At 30.5% G+C, this 19,915-nt stretch overlaps 1 protein-coding gene across 1 annotated transcript in view; it reads right to left on the minus strand.

The window, feature by feature from the left end:
• Positions 1-12,437, minus strand: part of LOC130444699 (uncharacterized) — a 39,597-nt gene extending 27,160 nt beyond the window's left edge. The window contains exons 1-4 of the mRNA XM_056779976.1: positions 12,406-12,437; positions 12,082-12,313; positions 9,065-9,139; positions 8,297-8,399 (exon numbers count right to left, since the gene is read on the minus strand). Coding sequence (XP_056635954.1) covers positions 8,297-8,399; positions 9,065-9,139; positions 12,082-12,313; positions 12,406-12,437 — 442 coding nt within the window. The remainder of the gene's footprint in view (positions 1-8,296; positions 8,400-9,064; positions 9,140-12,081; positions 12,314-12,405) is intronic.
• Positions 12,438-19,915: the final 7,478 nt, after the last annotated feature.

Below are 19,915 nucleotides of genomic sequence, written 5' to 3' on the forward strand. Positions count from 1 at the left end.
TCGCAAAAAAATTTTATTGTTGATGACCACCCTAATACTCATATTATGATATAAAAATAATTTTACTAAATGTAATACGTTGGCAAGTGATAATTGATGAATAGGTTTCATCTATACGAAAGAAGAACTTAGAATTATTGGCATCTTAGCATAAAATTAATTAGTATTCAAATGTTACGCAATGTTTCTACATAACATGAAGAATGTTAAAAAGAATTTCATCAGACAACTAGGTACTCGCACCTATCGAATTCTATTTTTGGTACCGTTAATACCGTTATAAAACATGCCATAGGTGCGTCTATTGGTTAGTAGGTAGAAGCAACCAAAATGAGTTATTATTCATGAAGACAGATCCGGATTTTACCCTCAAACAAATTAGGCATACTTTCTAATATGTTTCCATGGAGCATACATCAGCAATTAAATGAGACAATGATAAAGAAGTCATCAATCATCAATTCATTCAAAATAAACTATTATATTGAATTGTGGGTCGTATTTTAGCTACAGAATCTATTTAGCTTAAAACACAAATAAGCGATGCCATTATAAATGAATAATTAAAACTGAAGCATATATTTTTTGAACTGAATTGAGTTAAAACGTTCATTAAAGTTATAATAAACTAGAACTTGCTGCTTAACATTGATTTATTATATATTTTCCCCAAATTCAGCTCATATTTTCATAAATTGAAATTCGTTTAAATCATTCGATCTATAACGTTATTAAAATCTAAGTTATGTGTTTAAAACCTATTTTTTAATTGCGTTTCTACTTTTTTACGAATATTTACAAGATTACGTTATAATACCGTATTTCCGGTTAACTTAGTTCTGATCGCAAATTAAATTTTAGTTTCAATATCTTCATGCCCTTAGCAGTAACTATTCTGCATTGCCAATTTAGTAAGCAAAAGTTAAGTTCCTGAATGTTGAATTTATGTAAAATATTCCTCACTTTCTAGTTCATCCAGGTATTGTCTGCACAATATAAAGACTGTTTATAAGTTATCTATTCTTGTTAGCTGTTTTCTAATAATTCTACAGCACGTTTTGATGTCGGATAAAGCCAATAGGCTATTGGTATTAGGTAAAGGTAGGTAAAGTACTTTTCGAACTACGTGCAGAGTTAGATGTTTTGGTGTCATTAAAACAGTCTGACTATACAAGGTTACTTTATGTTCTTGACAACTTCTGAGATGAAGCGTTCTATAAATAGAGGTATGGACAGGTAAGTCAAGGTATGGACGGTATAACTAAATATTTTTTTTCAAATGCCATGCAACGTCATCTATGACACATATGTGATCCAATACCAATAGTAGGGAGGAAGGAATTTGTAATAGAACCGTATTATGACATTGCATAAAGCAGTCTTGGATATAACAATATGACTTGAAACGTACATCCTGTTAATCGTGTAGAATTATGTATAGTTAAACATGTGTTTGGTTCATACAGGTATTGAGAAGAAATTTATTTGCATGTCTATACATCACAAATTACAATGACTCATGGTACTAATAATACGGAGAAGGATGTAGGTGTTTACTTTCTCTTTATATTATTGTTGTTTTGATACACCCGTTTCAACAATAACGTTATGGAAATACTGAATTTCTAAACATTCTTTCCTTTCAGTTGAATAAATTAAATTCAAAGTAAAATTAATTGTAATCATATGATAACTAAAAAATTAGCGTAGCAATTACTCATTGATCGTTAGATGTTATTGCTTACAAATGGTCAATTGATGATTAATTTACTTTGCCTTGAAGTTAAAATAAAATTTCTCGGGTCCAATGTAGCCAGCGACCAATATCAGACTATTGCATAGTTCTTCCAATATCAATTGCAGAAAACAGTTATGCGAGGAACAATCAATATTTCATAAATACGCACGGCACTCATACCAAATTAAGGAATGAAAAATAATGTTTACCCTCCGTATAAAATTTGCTCAACAACTAACAAACCGTCAGTCCACGTGGACTCATCATCTCCACTGATTACCAATGAAAACATCGAGTCTTAAACATGAATGCATAGGCGTATGTACACAAATTCTTTGAAATATCCTGCTAGACAGTCTGCGATAAGCAGTGGCGTGGCTAGGTGAGATTTATTTAATTCATAAATTTATTTAAATAAATAGAAATATGACGTTCTTTAGACCATGAGCGAATGAAGACAATGAAATTGCACAATGTGGTGAGAATAAAGGTATGAATTTAATAACAAAGATTTAGATATACAAACTCAGCGCAAGTTTGTTTTATATATATTCGAATGTTAAAAAAAGAAAATATGCAGCAATCTGATAATTCAATCATAATAAGTATTGCTGTGGATTATTCAGAGAATCGGAAAACATGTAAAGGAAAACTGGTATCAGTTGACAAAGCTACTCAAGATTTTATACGTTACAATTTATAGTTTATATAAAGAGAACAGGGTTGCGACTTTAGAAGTAATACATCAATAGGTAGCAAATTATCCAAAATATTGCGTTTTATCAACATGTGGTATTAAACACAAAAAACTGAATAAATGGATGGCAACAACCAAATCGTCAAGGATAATTGACAAAAAGAGTTCAGTTCACATCTGGTACCCTGTTTAAACCAAACTCCCTCACAGTTTAGTACAGTTTACTCTATTCACGTTTTATAATTTAACATTCAGTTATAGCAAGTTAATGAGGTATATAAATGATTTTTTTTTCTAAGTTCCAAGTAGGAGTACAAATAAATCCATCTGTCTAAATAACGGCGTATAATGCAGTCCAATTCGAACGACTTTTAACGAATACTTTCTGGCATAAGATATACATATTTATAAAAATAATAAATTTGTAAAATGAGAACTAGAGAACTATATCAACCCTAGAAACTGAATTTCTTGAAACTATGACTAGATGGAATGGATAACCAATTATTTTTATTTCGCGCCATACACAGCTTGCACTTAGTTAAATAGTAATTTTACTTCAAACAATCCTAACCTAACCTAACCAAACCTATATCATTACAATGATCAATTAGTCTGGGGCGGTACAATATGTAGTTATTTTCACGACACACACACACGGTATGCCTATGCTCATACTACCCTCTTCGAAATGAATGGAACAAACATGCGGTAAAATAAATAACAGATAAATCAGGGGTATCGTATCGAAATATTTCCAACTAGACTCCATTTTACAAGTGAATCAACAATAACATAACCTTGTGATTTACTACATTCATTTACCATATTTTAAATTAATTTCAATTTAACCAAAGTATTTAATACCTGTTCCTTTGGTATTTCGATTAGTGTTTTTGCACTCACCGACGGCAGTATTATCTGATAATAGAATGTACAATCTTTTAGAAGAAAGCATTGAAAGTTAGGTCAACTCTATAATAGCCGCTAGACACATAAAAATATCGCGAACACATAAAAGCCCAATTAATACGTACAAATTCGACCTAATATTAATGATCAAGAAAACATTCTGATTCCAGCGTGACCTCATGCGCGAGGCTTGTCAAATTTGAGCCGACAAGTCAGCAGACCGGTGTTTGTGTATGATAGTATTTTCTTATTAGACAAATTCCTAAAAACTGAAGGAATGAAATTGGCAATGTCTAATGTATGAATAGTAATCAACTTTGTGAAGAACCTTGCAGTATAGTAAAAAATTCCAATTTATATCGTGGACTAAGAACTTAAATATGTCATATTATATTTAGAAGAAAAAATAATTATAATATCAAATCAACTTTATTTGTTTTATATCTGACAGATACACACGCGCACAAAGCATCAATGCTATTGTTAAGTTAATATCGTTTTTTAAAAAAAGAGGTCATTCGGAAAGGAAGACAAAAGAATATTGGTTTTAATACCTAACTAAATTCCCGGTGTTTTTCTGTACATTTTAGTTCTCTTTCCATTTTTTATTTGAATTTGATATCCAAATCCAAGAGATTTCATTTTCGCTATGAACGTTATTGTGTTTTTAAAGAAAATCGTTTTTAATAACCATTCATAATTAACCTCCATAACTACCACGACTTTAGAGGAACAACAAAATTTGAGATTAGAAATACCAGCTATATACCCAATGCGACCATGTTCCAATAACTCTATTTTTAAAGTTGATATCATTCAAAATGAAGTCGGCTTCAATAAAATGACAATGATTCCGATAATTCCCTATTGACTTATAAAAACTGTTACTTTTTGAATTGTATAATCGATTTTTTTTAGAAAACCATGCACTTCTTGTTTTAATAGTGGCAAAGACGTTTTGATTAATAGATTTCCTTATATTTTCACAATTTTTCATGGTCACATCTTAACTAGTTTTCATAGCAAATTCTCAGTTAATAATTTTCATAGGTCATTTGAAATTTTTATAATGAAAGAAATATTGATATGGACAAAATGTTTTCAGAATCGTGAATATTGTGACTACCATTATACTTAAAAATGAGTTTCTGATTTATCCACACAATTAACGCTTTGCAAATTCTTTTTTTTTGATGTATCCGTACTTAATGCCACTAACTGTTTCTATACCTTTGCTAAACATGTGTATAACTTTCTTCACGCGCACGTAACATAAAATCCACACACACCAACAACAAATTAGAGATAGTTTTTATTTATGCAGATAGATGTATCCTTTCTTCGTAATTCGATGCCTTGCTAATCTGGGAGAAGCTTTTAACTGTCCTATACCCTTTAACGGTTTGATAATTGCCCGATTAGCAAAAAATTATCGCCGAGATTACATTATATGATTAACAATACGCTTTTTGATTTCTGGATGTGGATATTTTAATAGAAAGTGATTTTATTTCAAACACACAAGTAGTCCCAAGTCGAATAACTGTCAACAGTCTATCATAATATAAAAAACTAAAAAGGAAATTAGTCAGCTGCATTATCGTGATATAAATCCATTCTGAATCGAACGCTACATAATTATAATTTGAATTATTGGTTGATTTACATAGCACCACTCAAACTCAAAGTAGCTCATAAAATAGATTTGGTCTGCTTCTCTTGATATAAAACTATCTCTATCATCCGTAGCAACATGGATAATGATGCATTCACACACAATTTTTTTCTATTTCAATGTGATTTATTGCGTTTTTATATGCTAATAAGGTAATTTTATCTATTGCAGTACATGGTATATGTGCCACGGCAGCCATTTTGAATGTGACATTATGTCGAACCACGTTACTTAGTTTAAGCACCAATAATTTTTATAGGGTTAAATTCCTATCTAGTCGGTGACGTGATGGAAGTAGTTGGCTCGACATAATTCGATAATTGTCATCAACTCTACTTCAATCACACTTTCATTGTATCCAATCCTCTTTTTACGTAGCCATTGTTGCATTTTAGATTTCACACTGTTTAAACATTCGCTATTGTAGCTATGAAAGAAAGCGTTATTCATAACGATAAAAAACTAACGCGTTTTATTCGGAAAATTGATACGTTTCAAGATTTTTCAATAATATTAATTAATTCGTGAGGAAATGAGTTTTTCTGTAAATTCTTGACAATATTGTATAACTTCCTTGAAGACAAAATTATAAAATATTCATAGTAGATCATGGAAAGTATGGTATACCTATTATCTACCGAGCGACAACCCAGGTCATAATTAAGGTAGATGAAGTTAGCAACACAAGCCACAGGCGAGTGCAGTAACTCATTAAGTAAGTTATGACCATTGCCGAAAGTTGAATACTTTATCTATTCGTATTAATTCGTGCATTAATTATTCCATTGCTTTTTAACAATTAATAGTATCTATAAACAAACAAGAGTTTTCGAAAATAGGCATTAATTTGAAGAAATGTAGAAATACGTAGTTATATTTTCAGAATTATCACATTATAAGTTATACAGTGTGTGAAAGCCAAAGAGAATAAATCATTATTCCGGATACTGTACATACTTATGAATAATTTTGAAATTCGTCAAGTTCAAATTATGAATTGATGTTCAAAGCATTTCATTCTATTCTATTTCAATTATTGCGATAAATTTAAGAACAATAAAATTTTTTGATACAGGACTTCCCAATGAAACATTTTGGTGTTTTAGCTATCATTCAAATAGGTTGGAAAGTAGGGATCCTATTTTAATGTTGAATGATATCTAATTATAATTTAGTGCTGATGTGTTTTTATAAATATAAGTAGCCGAAATAATGAATGTATTCATGTGAGTGTTACACACTGTTCTTTCTAAAAGAATCACTGACAGTCTATTTCTTAGACCTGTAAATGGATTTGAGCTAGAGCAAACCATAATCAGCATTCAAAACAGGACTTTCTGCGGCATCGATGAGTTATCAGCTAAGTTATTCTCACATTTTTTAGATGTGATGATTAACGTTTTATGTTCTCTAATCGACGAATCGTTTGCAAGGGTGCTTTTCTCCAGTTGTCTAAAAACAGCTATAATTGTTTCCCTGTACAAGGGTGGCGAGAAAAATAACACAAGTAACTGTCGTCCTATTATTACCAATCTTATCGAATATAATTTAGAGACTAATGAAAACCCGTCTCTTTCCTTTTCTTTTTAGAAAAGCTCAACAATTTCTGAGATACTCATTCATAGCTACAATTCTAGAAGAAAAAAATTAGAAAGTCACCTAACAATACCAACTTCTGATTTGGTAAAAAAATCCATCATCTTCAGTACCAAAAAATTATTCAATCAGCCAAATTTTCATTTCATTCCATCTAATATAAAATTGTGTCACTTATATATCTCTGTCTTATCACTAGGCGACTACTTTCCTAATATATGCTGGAGAAGATATAAAAGAAACGGCATCAACTATCAACTACTGCAGCTGGAGGATACGTTGATAATTTGGAAGATAATAATATAATGACTGCTAATAACATATCAGCTCCAGAACACCTCAACCAATTAGGCTTTTTCCTATGTGGATGGGACAAAAATCAAAACAAAGTACAAGTATATATCCGTTCTAAATGGGACATAGGACTCGTCCGGTGGTGTTAAATCATATTGGACTTTAGATCTGCTTTATTTTAGTGTAATTTATAGTGTAATTAATTGTAGATTGTTCGGATGAGTCGTTTTGGCTTTACAGCCACTCTGCATCTTTACCTAGAAGTTATTTTGTAAGAGACTCTACACCTCATTCTTCTGCTTCCAAAATACATAGACTTCTCCAAAAGTAGGCTATTTGGGGGGCTTAGTGTCTCATTTCTCCAAATGTTATTACTGCTTCCTCAAGGTATTTGAACCTATTAATGAAATAAATTTGCAAACACATCACCGTCCAGTTTTTGTTCTGTCCCCCACAGTTGTCAGTCAAAATTATTAGTTCTCCTGCTTGAGGGGCAGTATAATTAATATATTCTAAATTAACACTTGCTACTTCGATTCACCCACGGTTTGCTATGTGTGCAATAAGCAAAAAAATTATTAACAAAACGATCCATTATCATAACATGATTCCACATAATCTTCATCCTTCATACTACCACCTGAGACGAAGTCCAATACAGAACTATCCCCGTTTTGGAGCACTTTACGTTTAACACTTGCTGAACTTTTCGACACTATGTTAAAACACACGTGGCTTGTCTCCTTCTTGAGCAAATGGATAAACGCAAGAACGAATCTTTACGCAGCGTTGCCAAATGTTGACTGACTTACGTGAAAACAGGTCTAGGACTTGTTACTTCTATGACTAACCGTATTTCGTAAAATCTGAAGATTTTATGAATTGTGGCTAGTTACCCTCTTCCTCCTAGTCTTTCAATTCATTTCCATATATAGGATGTTTCCTAGAATGGGTATTGAACACCACTTTCATTATTTTAATTTCAAAATGGTACTTTTTCCAATTGCCTCAGGACGGCTATAATTATACCTCTGCATAAAGGAGGAGATTAGAATCAAGCATCGAATTATCGCCCAATCGTACTTCTTCCCACGTTATCTAAGATAGAAAGATTGGTCAAAAAGAGGCTTTTATCATTTTTGTTTAAATATAAAATACTTACCACCCACCAATTTGGGTTTTTAAGTAACAAATGCACAAATGACGCTATATTCTCCGTCCTTAATAATGAGTACTCTAGCCTAAACAGCCATCACTCCACTGCAACAACTTTTTGTGATTGTTCTAACCCTTGCGATTATGTTAATCATAATATTTTAATTAACAAATTACAGTACTTCGGTTTCAAGGGAACACCTCTCGCATGGTTTAAGTCATACCTTACCAGCATAAGTCAGTTTGTAATTGTTGATGAAAGCCAATAGAATGTGGAGTGCCCCTAGGCGCAGTACTAGCCTATGTTCCTGTATATAAACGACATCGCCTATCTAGAAATCAGTAGTAAAATATGTCTATTTGCACACGATACTAGTTTCTCTTGGAGCAACCCTTATCTCACGATACTTCAGTGTGACCTAATAACCCTCAAATCATGGTGCTATTCCAATCCTCTCTGTCTCAACGTTTCTTAAACCAAAGTTTTATCATATAAAAATACATTACAGCCTTTTTTATTAAATAACTCCAACATTGACGTCGTTAAGTCTGTAAATTGTAATTTTATTTCATTTGTATTTTTATCTAGTTATTTTTGTTTGTTTTTCAGTTTTTACAAGCTTTTGTCTACAAATCGTAAAAATTTTTTGATAATAAAGTATTTATCTCACTCTCCCTCTCCCTATGCGTAAGGTTTTAATATAGACCTTTTACAATTCCAAAAGGAATGCATTCTTCAAAATTATGGTCATGGACCAGTTCTAGTTTATACAGGAAAAGATGAGCTTAGTTTGGATGGGTTAGAGTATCCAATCGTGAGAAGGAAATCTAAGTATAAATTATATGTATCATCTAAAAATGTAACACTTTACTTTTGAAAAAAATACACTTTTTTGATTCAGAATGTGGATCAATAATTTTGTAATAAACTTTTTCATAAATAAAAATAATTTCAAAATTATTATATGTCATTAACCTAATTTAAATCCTGAATTACTTGATAGAAATCACTCTTCAAGTGATCAGAAGCAACTTTGGTTTGTTTGTTTGTTTGTATTTGTTCAATACTATTCTGAAACATATTAATCAAAAAACATTTAAAAAAAAAAGTTTTGAGCATTATTGGTTAAAAACTTGTTACGTATTTGCATCTTGTATTTGTTGTTATAATTTTATAAAGATGTTATTTATTTTATTCGCATATTAAATTCAGTAAAATTATCCATCATTATCGCCACCATCTTATGTTTGATTTTTAACATCAATTTCTTCATAATTTAACTATTTCTCAGTATGAAATTGAGCATTGGAACTGAACGATAGTGAAGTTAATCGAGACCTTCACATGTACATTGTAAGTTAGATATATTTGATTTGAAAAAGTTAACTGAAATATGAGGGTATTGATTGAATAATGCAATTGAAAACAATAGAGGTATGACAACATCGTTAAAATTCATATTGCAGTACCTGGTAGTGACAATACACATAGAAAGGTATACCTTCAAAAACTATAATAATTACATATCGTTTCCTTTTTAATTGTTGACTCACTTTTTAACTTTTACTTTTGTTTATAGATTACTCAATTGGTATGTATGTGACGAACCAACATGAAAACTTATCTATTTATTATTATTCCTCTGCTCTAATTGCAAAATTTCCAATTACTTGAAATCAGTGACATTTACAATTAAACGAATTATCTACTGTTTATCAAATGACTGAATCACATGTTGATTTAATTAATGCATTTATTTTATATAGCTCTCCAAAAAGTTCTCTGCCTATCAAATATGAATTTAACTCTAAAGTTTAGTTTGATTTCACAATACATTTTCGAGCGATGTTCAGCCTATTTTCAACTTTTTAAAATAATGGTATACATCTGCAAAATAAGCGTTTCGCTATAAATCAAATTTCTAACCTTGCGAGCCAAATTATTGGGTTTCACATCTAGAGAATGATGTGCAATTTGTGCATCATGATAATATCTAAAGTGAGAGCACTAGAACACTTTTTTCAAAATATGGTAGTTTTTGTGCTATTTATGTTTAAAGCTCACTGAGGTAAAATCCTTCCGTCATTCTTCTCAAAATTTTATAGTCGACAAAAATTTTAGTGTCCAAAATTCATATTTGATTTTTGTGGACGTATTGCCTTTTAAAAATAAATATTTAGTGACAGCTCAGTACTCAGTTTTTCTAAATTTGTAAGAATCCTTATAACTACGTACATAAGTGATTGTGATTGCCATTCAAATTTAGAGATAAACAAATAAAAACAATTATTTATATTTGGATATGGCTTCATTGTTTTCCAAAATATTCTATATTAAGAGTAGTACACGTTTACATGCGTTTGCACCAATTGTCGAAGCATTTTTTTCATTGTGATTGAAGTACCTTCAAAACATGTGATTTGAACGCATCCACCGCTTCTTCAGGTGTAGAAAAACGATGACCTCTCAATTTAATTTTGATCTGCGGAAATTACAAGCAATCAGTCAGATGACCAATCAATTCGATGTTTTGACTGTTCAAAAACGTTTTTTTTTTTTTAACTGATGTGAGAGCCCGATTTGTCGTGGTGGAGAATGATTCGTCTTCAGCGATTGGTTTTCCTGATTTTTCCGAAAACTTTTACCAAACAAATGCTGATATACAATTCCGATTTGATTGTTCTACGTTGCTCTTATAGAACGGTGGCGACATGCTCGGTTATTCCCAAAAATAGGCTACCATTTTCTTCGAAGTGGTTCGACCCCAAACAACTGTTGTTAGATTTGGCTCATCTTGAAAGACCCATACAGTCTATTGTTGTTTAGTTTCTGGTTCATATGCTTGCTTTACACTAATCGACACGGGATTTTTTTGAGCAGTATCCAACGCAAACAATTCTTTTTGACAGCCAAATGTTCATATGATATTGAATGTATGCAGGTGTATCTAATGCCCAAGCATGCCTTAATCCCACGGTGTGTAGCGAAGTGCAAGTACAAGAATTCGGGAAACCAGCGAAACACCGCAGCGATTTAATTACATTTTTGACTGATTACATTCACCATTAAAACTCTCAAACTTCATTATGGCAATGTCAGATTTGACATAGTCAGATCAGTATCGCCATATCTCAAAATTTGAGTAGCAGCCCTCGTAACAACAAAATGGCTGGATTTTGAATATCAACAAATTTTCCAACTTCAGATTCAAAACAGTAGTTGCAGTGTCTTAAGTTATTAAACACAAAAATTGAACAACACCATAAAATCAAGATATTCTTTAAAGATTTGCAATTGCCTCTTTTCAAAAATTTACACATGGCCAATCAACAGTGAGATTCAACAAGTTATTGTAATGCACATAACTTTCACTCTCAAATAATAAGAAATTTTGGTAAATTTCTCCATTTCGATTGGATTGGAAGAAACTCTTACAAACATTATCAATAAATCCAAAGAAAAGGTAGGAAATTTTACTAGTGGCCTCAGCTATCATAATTTGCATTTTTTAAACACGTATGTTCAGATACACAATATTTTAATATCTTTTCAATATTTTTTTCCGTCATTCGCCTACTCAACAAATTCGTTTTTTATGTATAGCTTAGAGTATTATATACCCAGCGCATCAAAAAATTTTTGTGCACCTTTCTCTTGCTTTGGCACTGGCCATACTCAGTTTTTATATCTGATCTATTAATCCTAGTTCTTTCAGGAAGTTTAAGGTGTAGTCTCCTCACTTTTTCTATCCTACACTTTATCTCTACGTCTAATGACCAGTCTTTACATAACCAAGTTCCCAGATAGTTAAATGTTGTTACCCGTTCAAACTCATCACTATTGTATGATAGTTTCACATTCTGGAACTCATCTAATTTGAAAGTGATTACCAGGAATTCTGTCTGTTTTATGATTATATTGATTCCCACAAGCCTACTGTGTACTCCAAATATGTCCAGGAGCCTTCGGAGGTCAATCATTTTGTCTGCATATCGTATGCATATGCCATTTACTTTGATGCCCAATTGTTGATCCTCCAGGCGTTCTTGAAAGATGTTTTCTAAATAAAGGTTAAAAAGGGATGTCTTTCCAACACCACTAAGGATTTTCTGGGTCTTTGAAAGTTCGTTGTCAACTATAACTGCAGCTGAATGGTTCCAATACAAGTTTTCAATACAGCATATATCTTTCTGGTCTATGTCAAGTCGCCTCAGTATTTGAACGAGTTTATGGTGTTGCAGTTTGCTAAAAAATTTTTCATAATCTATAAAACACGTAAATACATCTTTTCTCTGGTCGTAGCAGCTCTGAAACAGTACTGGGATTACAGCTAGTACCTCTCTGGTATCGAAACCACTTCTAAATCCATTCTTACAAAATCAAAGTCGTTTTTTATTCATTTTCATTTGTTTTACTTAGATTTATCTATACTTGTTAATTAAAATGAACGTGAAACGTAAATAGTGGACACAATGTTTCAATTCTTCAAAGATAAACATCCACGGTGAAGTATCCACTTATTTCAATATCGTAAAATACGTGATATAGAAGATGAAGCACATAATTAAATTTTTTCACTTCCGCAATGTTCTTCACTTTAAGATTCCTCATTTTGAGCTCATTATTTCATGGAATATTCTCAATATTTTGTGTCAACTACAGAATATTTCAAGTTTATCACTTATCCTCATTCCTATCCATTTTTTTATACTAATTTTCTTCTCTGATATCCTATTCTTATTCAATGAAAGAATCTCATTCTTAGCAAATCTCAGCTTTATGAATAATATTTAGTTTATTTTCTGTCCTATAGAATCAATCATACTCGTTTTACCAGTTATTCACCTGTAACTCAAGTACGGAATAGCTTCATAGATATTTCAATTCCATAAGTTGGTCAGATAGAAGAAGTTATTGAGTTCAAGTTGACACTTAATTATATTTCTACTATTCATACTAATAATATTCATTTGTTATTTTGAAATCAAATTATTCCTTATTTTCATAAAATGTTTCTTGTATATCACATTATGATAACGTGATGAATGATAATGTTACTTAATAGTTGTTTTTATATCAAGGGCGCGAAATATAATTTTAATGATCAAGAACTGATTATAAAAAAGGGCGAGATCATCAAATTATATCGCACACAATTATTTGTTTTCTTTACAAATCAAAAGCGAGATTTCTTAACCAAGGTTATGGGATAAATTTAATTGAAAGAAGGCTTATCTTTATGGTAAACCACCTAAATTCTGATGCCTACATTGATCATTTTTTTTTTGGATAACTAACTACACTTCATGCGAATACGGGCAACCAGAAATGTGTTTTGAAACGACGACGTGGAGAATGAAAATCATTGAGCGTAACCGAAAGATACGTGAAAAAGTTTTCAAATATGAATTGTTAATAGCAATTATTTATTTTAGACTATCATAAAGTATTATGGTATTCCCTAAAATAATGGAATATAAGAATTTAAATTTTTGTCTGAAAGTATATGCTTATTATTCAATATTTAAAATAAAATGGTTGAAACTTCCGATTTTACACGTGTGTTTGCAATCTAAACGACTCACATTGTATTTAATAATTACAACTTTGTTAATTTTTATTACAGTCTCGAAATAACTCTCTCTTGTTTCATTCGAATTGACATCCGTGAACGTGTCTACATTGTAATTGGAAATTCAGTATCGTGATACACTTTCTTATTATATTATTTCTGTTCACCAACTGGAATGAAATTCTTTTATTCGGAGTATACGGGGATGGATTGGTAGTAAATATTGAGTCCAATTAAAGATTTCAACAAAGGACCAACCAATATTTCAAGAGTTGCAATAGATCTTGACAGTAGTAAAGGGCACCGACTTTTTCAATTGGCACATCTCTAAAGTTTTCAGGAAGTATATTTTAGAAGTAATCACGTTCAAATATATATCAATAAGTTGATTTTTGTTATAAATTAGTTATTAATTATTTGTAGTTTCATTACAATATAAAACTTTTACTAAAATTGTTTACGTCTTTTCTATTATCAATTGCTTTCTTGTTTCTATGTATGTGAAATATTTCCAAAAATTATATTTTTCTTATATGATTCTGTTTAAAAAATATTTGAATTGTTATGATTGAATGTATGATTTTAAATGTCATGTTTTGTTAACGCAGTTTTATTTTTCATCGTATTGATGACCTTTAAATCTATTTTATAAATATTGTAATGTCTGTCCTATGTAAACAGCGTCACATCATTACTTGATGTAGGTATATCACGTTTTTGTAGTGTTTTACATTTGAATTTAGTGAAGTATTCCAATAATTTATTATGTCCTTTATTACATATACTAATATATTTATTGAAATAATTAGATAGTTGTTAAAAGTCCTTGTACATATAGTGATTGAAAATAATTTGTATTTTGACGTTTAGTGTCTGTTTTATTTTTCAATTGATCATAGTATCTGTTTATCTTTTTCTTGAATTTGTTATTAGTAATTTTTCTAGGATAATTCTGTTCTTTTCATGCAGTTTTTGTTTTTTGAATAACTACAAATCTAAATTCAAGATCTGATATTTGGATAGCTCTATTAGCCAAACTTATAATTTTTTCTGTGACATAGGATGACATGAATTTCAAATGTCTTGAAGGAGGACCAAGCTAAACCAAGAAAATTAAATTTATTATTTTGTTCAATTTTAATTGTGAATGGTGATTTTTTTATAACGATTGAATTTTTGTTCAATATTTTCAATTTCATTCTTTGGGATCCTATAAACTAGGAATAATTTTATTAATGGCATATTGATATTTTTCAAAATTAACAATTAAAGGAAAATTATTTTTTGTGGTTAAAACAAGACCGGAATAAGTTCAAACGTCAACTTTCGACTTTTTTTTGATTAATTTTTTATCCAAAGAAACACAAAATTTGAAAAATTTATCAAAAAAATCGATGAATATAAATATATCAATAAACATCACAAAAATTTAATTTAACTTTTACTCTGAAAATTTGGATGAAATTTCTCATATCGGACTCGACTTCCACTGTGTATATAGACAAATCGCATTTCTGTTAGTCATTACAAGATGTAAAATTTGTGTCATTTATAAAACGTCAAGCTGACAAGAAAAATTTTTTGACGTGGATTCTTTCATCCTGACAAACCGATTAAAAAACTGAAAAAATTAAAATAAAAAACTCATTTGCTTATTAAACATTTAATTAATTCTAATTGTACAACAGTAGGAAACCCGAATCCGTTACTGCATCAAAGGTTAATAACTGTTGATTCTGTAAGGTCATACACTAAACGTGAATTCATTAGTATAAATTAAAATGTGATAAATTTTGAAGTGATAGTTTGCAAATAAAACAATTAAGCTTTCAAGTTGATCCCCCCTTGTTGTACTACCCTTGGTAGATATTTTCTAATTTTTCAACAAAAAATATTTTAAAACAAGTCGTCAAATTAGGCAAAAGTCTATTCGGTATAAACACCACACAATCTTGGATAGATTCAATAAGGATGAGCTAGCCAGAAGTGGTCAATACATAGGAAGAGGTTAGTTTCTAACGTCATTCATTTTCTCATTAATTGTATTGTTAATTTCAGTTTCAGCTATTGTTTATTTCCATAGTTTTTCTTAAGCTTCTTGTTAATATTTTTACTCGAAATATTGCATTCTTCCTTATTCCTAATGACAGTAATGAATAAATTGAAAAATCCACTAATTAACTAGTTGTAGTTTCGTACTTAATTGCTCGCAACCTCCTCTACCATAATTGTAGAAGTGATATTCCTTCCAGATTTAGTTGTATCTCTTGCTTTTTCTTTGACATGCCTCCAGTTCAGTTAAGGTTCTTTCCTATTTACGTGTTCCATTCCTTCCTGGGTACGTCCCTTCTCTTCTTTTTGTTTATTTCCGTTTGCCATGTCACCTTAACTGTTCTAGCCTCCTCCTTCTCACTATGCGTCTATCTCAGCCTTTGGTCGATTTTTGCACCGTACTCGTTACGTTTAATTCACGTCTAATTGTGTAGTTCTTTATTTTCTATTCACCTCGGCTATTGTTCTCAATATCTTCAATGCATACGTTGTAATTTATTGCTTCAATCTTTTGGTCAACTCCCAGCGATAGCTACAATAGATCTTTAGTACTGACTCTTAGATTTTCGTTTCTCTTACCGTGATTTCTTCTCTTGAACTTCTATCGTCGTATAATTCCCCTTTCTCCTCAAATTCTTCTTGTCAAGTTTCTATCTCTGCGGCTGAATTTTTCTTCACTTTCCCTTCTTAGTTTATTTTTATATTGTTCCTTTTATCACTTATTTTTCTTATTTCCTGTCTTTTTTCCCTCTCATTGCTCTGATTTTGATCTAAAAGCGTCTGTTATGTCTATAATTATTTGCTAATTCTTCAAATTGTTTCCAAGTGTTAATTTGCTTCTTAAACTTCTTTCTTGACTATTTCTTATAGTTTTGTATGTTGTATGTTTTTTATTGACTATTTTTCATACATTTTTAGTAATGCTTTAAGAACTTTTTTATCAAGATACCAAAGAAAATATCTATGTCTACGTAATAGTTCAAATTCGAAAAAATAGCTGTGGTTTCGAATAATTGAATATCATCATCCCATTCAAATTTATTCAAGCGTAAATGCCTTTTATTCATAATTTACTGATAAACATAACACATAATGTCACCAACATAACTTCAAAATACGAAAGATTTTAACATCGATTGAGCACTTCTTGCCCGTTGATTCTCATTAGGAAAATTTAACATAAAAAAATAACGTCACTATAATTAGTATGTTAGAGGAGTGCGGCTGTGGATTTAAAATTTATACCAAACTGTGCCTACCAATGAAATCAGTTTCATAATTGACCAGAATAATTTATCAGCAAGAATTTCTTGAATAAATGAGGAACGATGAGAGGCTTACTTTTTAATTTTATCCAGCTACAGTCAACAAAAAACTTACCGTTTCATAAGAATTGGTTTAAATAATTTAACAGCACTTGTAAAAGAACTTTGAATTCTCAATGTTAAATAGATTTAACTTTATATAGTCACGGTAATAAGAATCTAATTTTCAGATAATAACACACTTTAGGTATGTGAATGTGAACAGTTGTTGTATAAGAAACAAGTACTCGTCTTATGGAAATATAACAAAACTTATCTCAATTTCAATGTACCTGGTTGGCAGCATTTAGGAAATACTTTTCTCTATAAGGGTTATTATGTCATCAATCGAAAATATATCGACCCACGATCATTTTCTAAAAACTCGCTGGAGTTTGCGACGCCGCTCGCGAATACAGCTTAAAAATCGATCCTCTTAAGATGTTCTTGATTGATTCGGTTAGGTTATTGAATCCGTCGCTTCTCCCACCAAGACACTATATCGCTGCCGCGCTAGTTTTGTTGCTCGCCAAGAATAACAACATAACATATATATCCAGTGGTTTTATGATAATGAAAATTACATCAATTTACAGATTGGATTCAATGATCTAACGGATCAATCACGAACTCAAAATTCTTCAGTATTCTATCAGTAACTAGCGGACTGTGACTTTCGTTATATCTGCTTCTAATGATCGTATTAAAAAATTGTGCGGTTTTTCACGGCCAATCTGTTATATAATTCATAACGGAAGCTAACATCAATTGTTCAAAAGAAAATCTTCAGAAAAATCAAGTTTAAGCTGCAAAAAATATGCAAAAAAAATAAAAACTTTGTTCCTATTGTTTTATAAACTACCAGTCTTACTCTGTCGATTTTTTTAGAAACATTTGTCTCTAGATTTCGATATGCTATTAATTTAATTTTGTTTGTTTAATTAAACTTGCCGCATGAGAAAAGAATTTCTAACATTTTCTAACAATTCCCTTAAAATTAAGGCTTGAATTTTTTTTAAATCTATTTTTATATTATTATAGGACATGAGATTTTCTATAATTTTAATGTCTATAATTTTTTTTGCGAGTAGAAATCAGAGAATTGTCAGCGTAAACGTCTCGATTTGGGCTAAGCTGTACTTGGAAACTGCAAAGCAAACTCCAGCGGAACATAATATTCCTTTTGGGTAAAAGTTGATGTTTGATTTTTGACTTTACTTCCTCGTCCTATATATTTGAGTTGGCTAAGACATCTAATACGTAATATACTTTTTCAACGCACAGCCATACGTATGTAAAGTTGGGGACATGTTCAGATGCAACAATAATTTGTTGCAAAAATTTACAAAATAAATGACTTGATAATTCCATAAAATACTAAAAAAGCTTGACTAATTTTATGAATGATCCAAAATGTATATCACTCATTTTAACAATTTTTATGTTTAAATTTGACTAATTTAATTTATATAGACTAAATTAAGTCGTCAGTAAATAAAAATTTCATTTTATTAAACTAAGAATTTTCTTCAAAATTGTTGTCGACAGTGCGATTTTTGAAATTTACTGGTATGGACGTAGAAAAAATATTTTTTCTTATTTGAAGCAAAGTTTTCTATTAAATACTATAAATAATCATACAACAAAAAAATACGTAAATGGTTGAAATTTGGAATATAGCATATATACTTCAATGCAAAGAAAAATTAGTGAAAAAAATTTGAGAAATTACCTTAAATAATATACGAGGTGATATTTAAGTTTTAGTTCATTTCATAATACTGGAATATCCAGATTGTTCATAAATTTTCTGCGACACAATCAGAAGGTGATTACACTTAGGAAATTAAGATGGGTTTTTCCTATAACAAAATTTCCTCAGCCCACCTCTTTCCGAGATATCTCCCTTAAAAAATAGTTACTAAAATTGAGTTAATTTTTTTTAGACTTTTAAATGGTAGAAACTTGAAATTCTCCTTGTAGTCGCAAAGAAGTCGTATTTTTTTACTATTTCTGTTACATTATGCAGGTGTTGGAATTGACAACTCTTACTTCACTTAATATCTGAAAATTTTTTTAAGATGAAGTATTATGAAAGAAAATTATATTTTTTTCAATAAATAACCTACGTGTAATGTATTGCCGAACACGTTTAGAAAAAAAATTAAAACTAAATGATATTCTACACCTTTTAAGGGTGACATCCCGGAAAGGGGTGAGATCAGGAAATTTTGTTATAGGAAAGACCAATCACCTTTTAAATTTAAAAACACTTTGTATATAATAATATATCAATTCGAAAACTTCTCACCGTTAATATCTTCCTAGAAGTGAATAGTACGATATATCAGGTATACTTTATTTTACGGGAACTTCTAGGTTTCTTTTAAAAATGCTGATATTTATAAAAGATTATAAAGCAGAGAAAAAGTAATTATTAATTACTTCTTGTCCGAAGTTTCACTAAATTTTAGTATGACCACCATAAAAAAATTCATACTACAACATAATATGATGATGAGCAAACCGTTAGGATTAACCAATAATTATATACCCCAGTGGAAAAACAATGTCGAAAATAGTAAACTACATATTACCAAAATTTTTTCCAAGAATAATATATCAGATTTTAGATTAAGAAATCACCTTAAAGTATTAGAACTAATATAAAAACAACAAAATCTACGAGAATATGTAACATGGAGTACTATTGAAAAAAAATTAGGTTAGATTTCTCATTTTACTAATTGGTCTACTACTTCTTTCATCAATATATCAAAATTTCTCTATTACCGTTTCTCAAATTGTCCCCGGAAATTTCAATATGTCGTCACATAATAGTTAAGACGACATGTGGGAGCTTGATGATTGATTGTTGTGATACCTTATCTACACTACATGTATACATATATAGCGGGG

This window comes from Diorhabda sublineata, chromosome 5 (genome assembly GCF_026230105.1).
Source record: "Diorhabda sublineata isolate icDioSubl1.1 chromosome 5, icDioSubl1.1, whole genome shotgun sequence".
NCBI classification, from domain to species: domain Eukaryota; kingdom Metazoa; phylum Arthropoda; class Insecta; order Coleoptera; family Chrysomelidae; genus Diorhabda; species Diorhabda sublineata.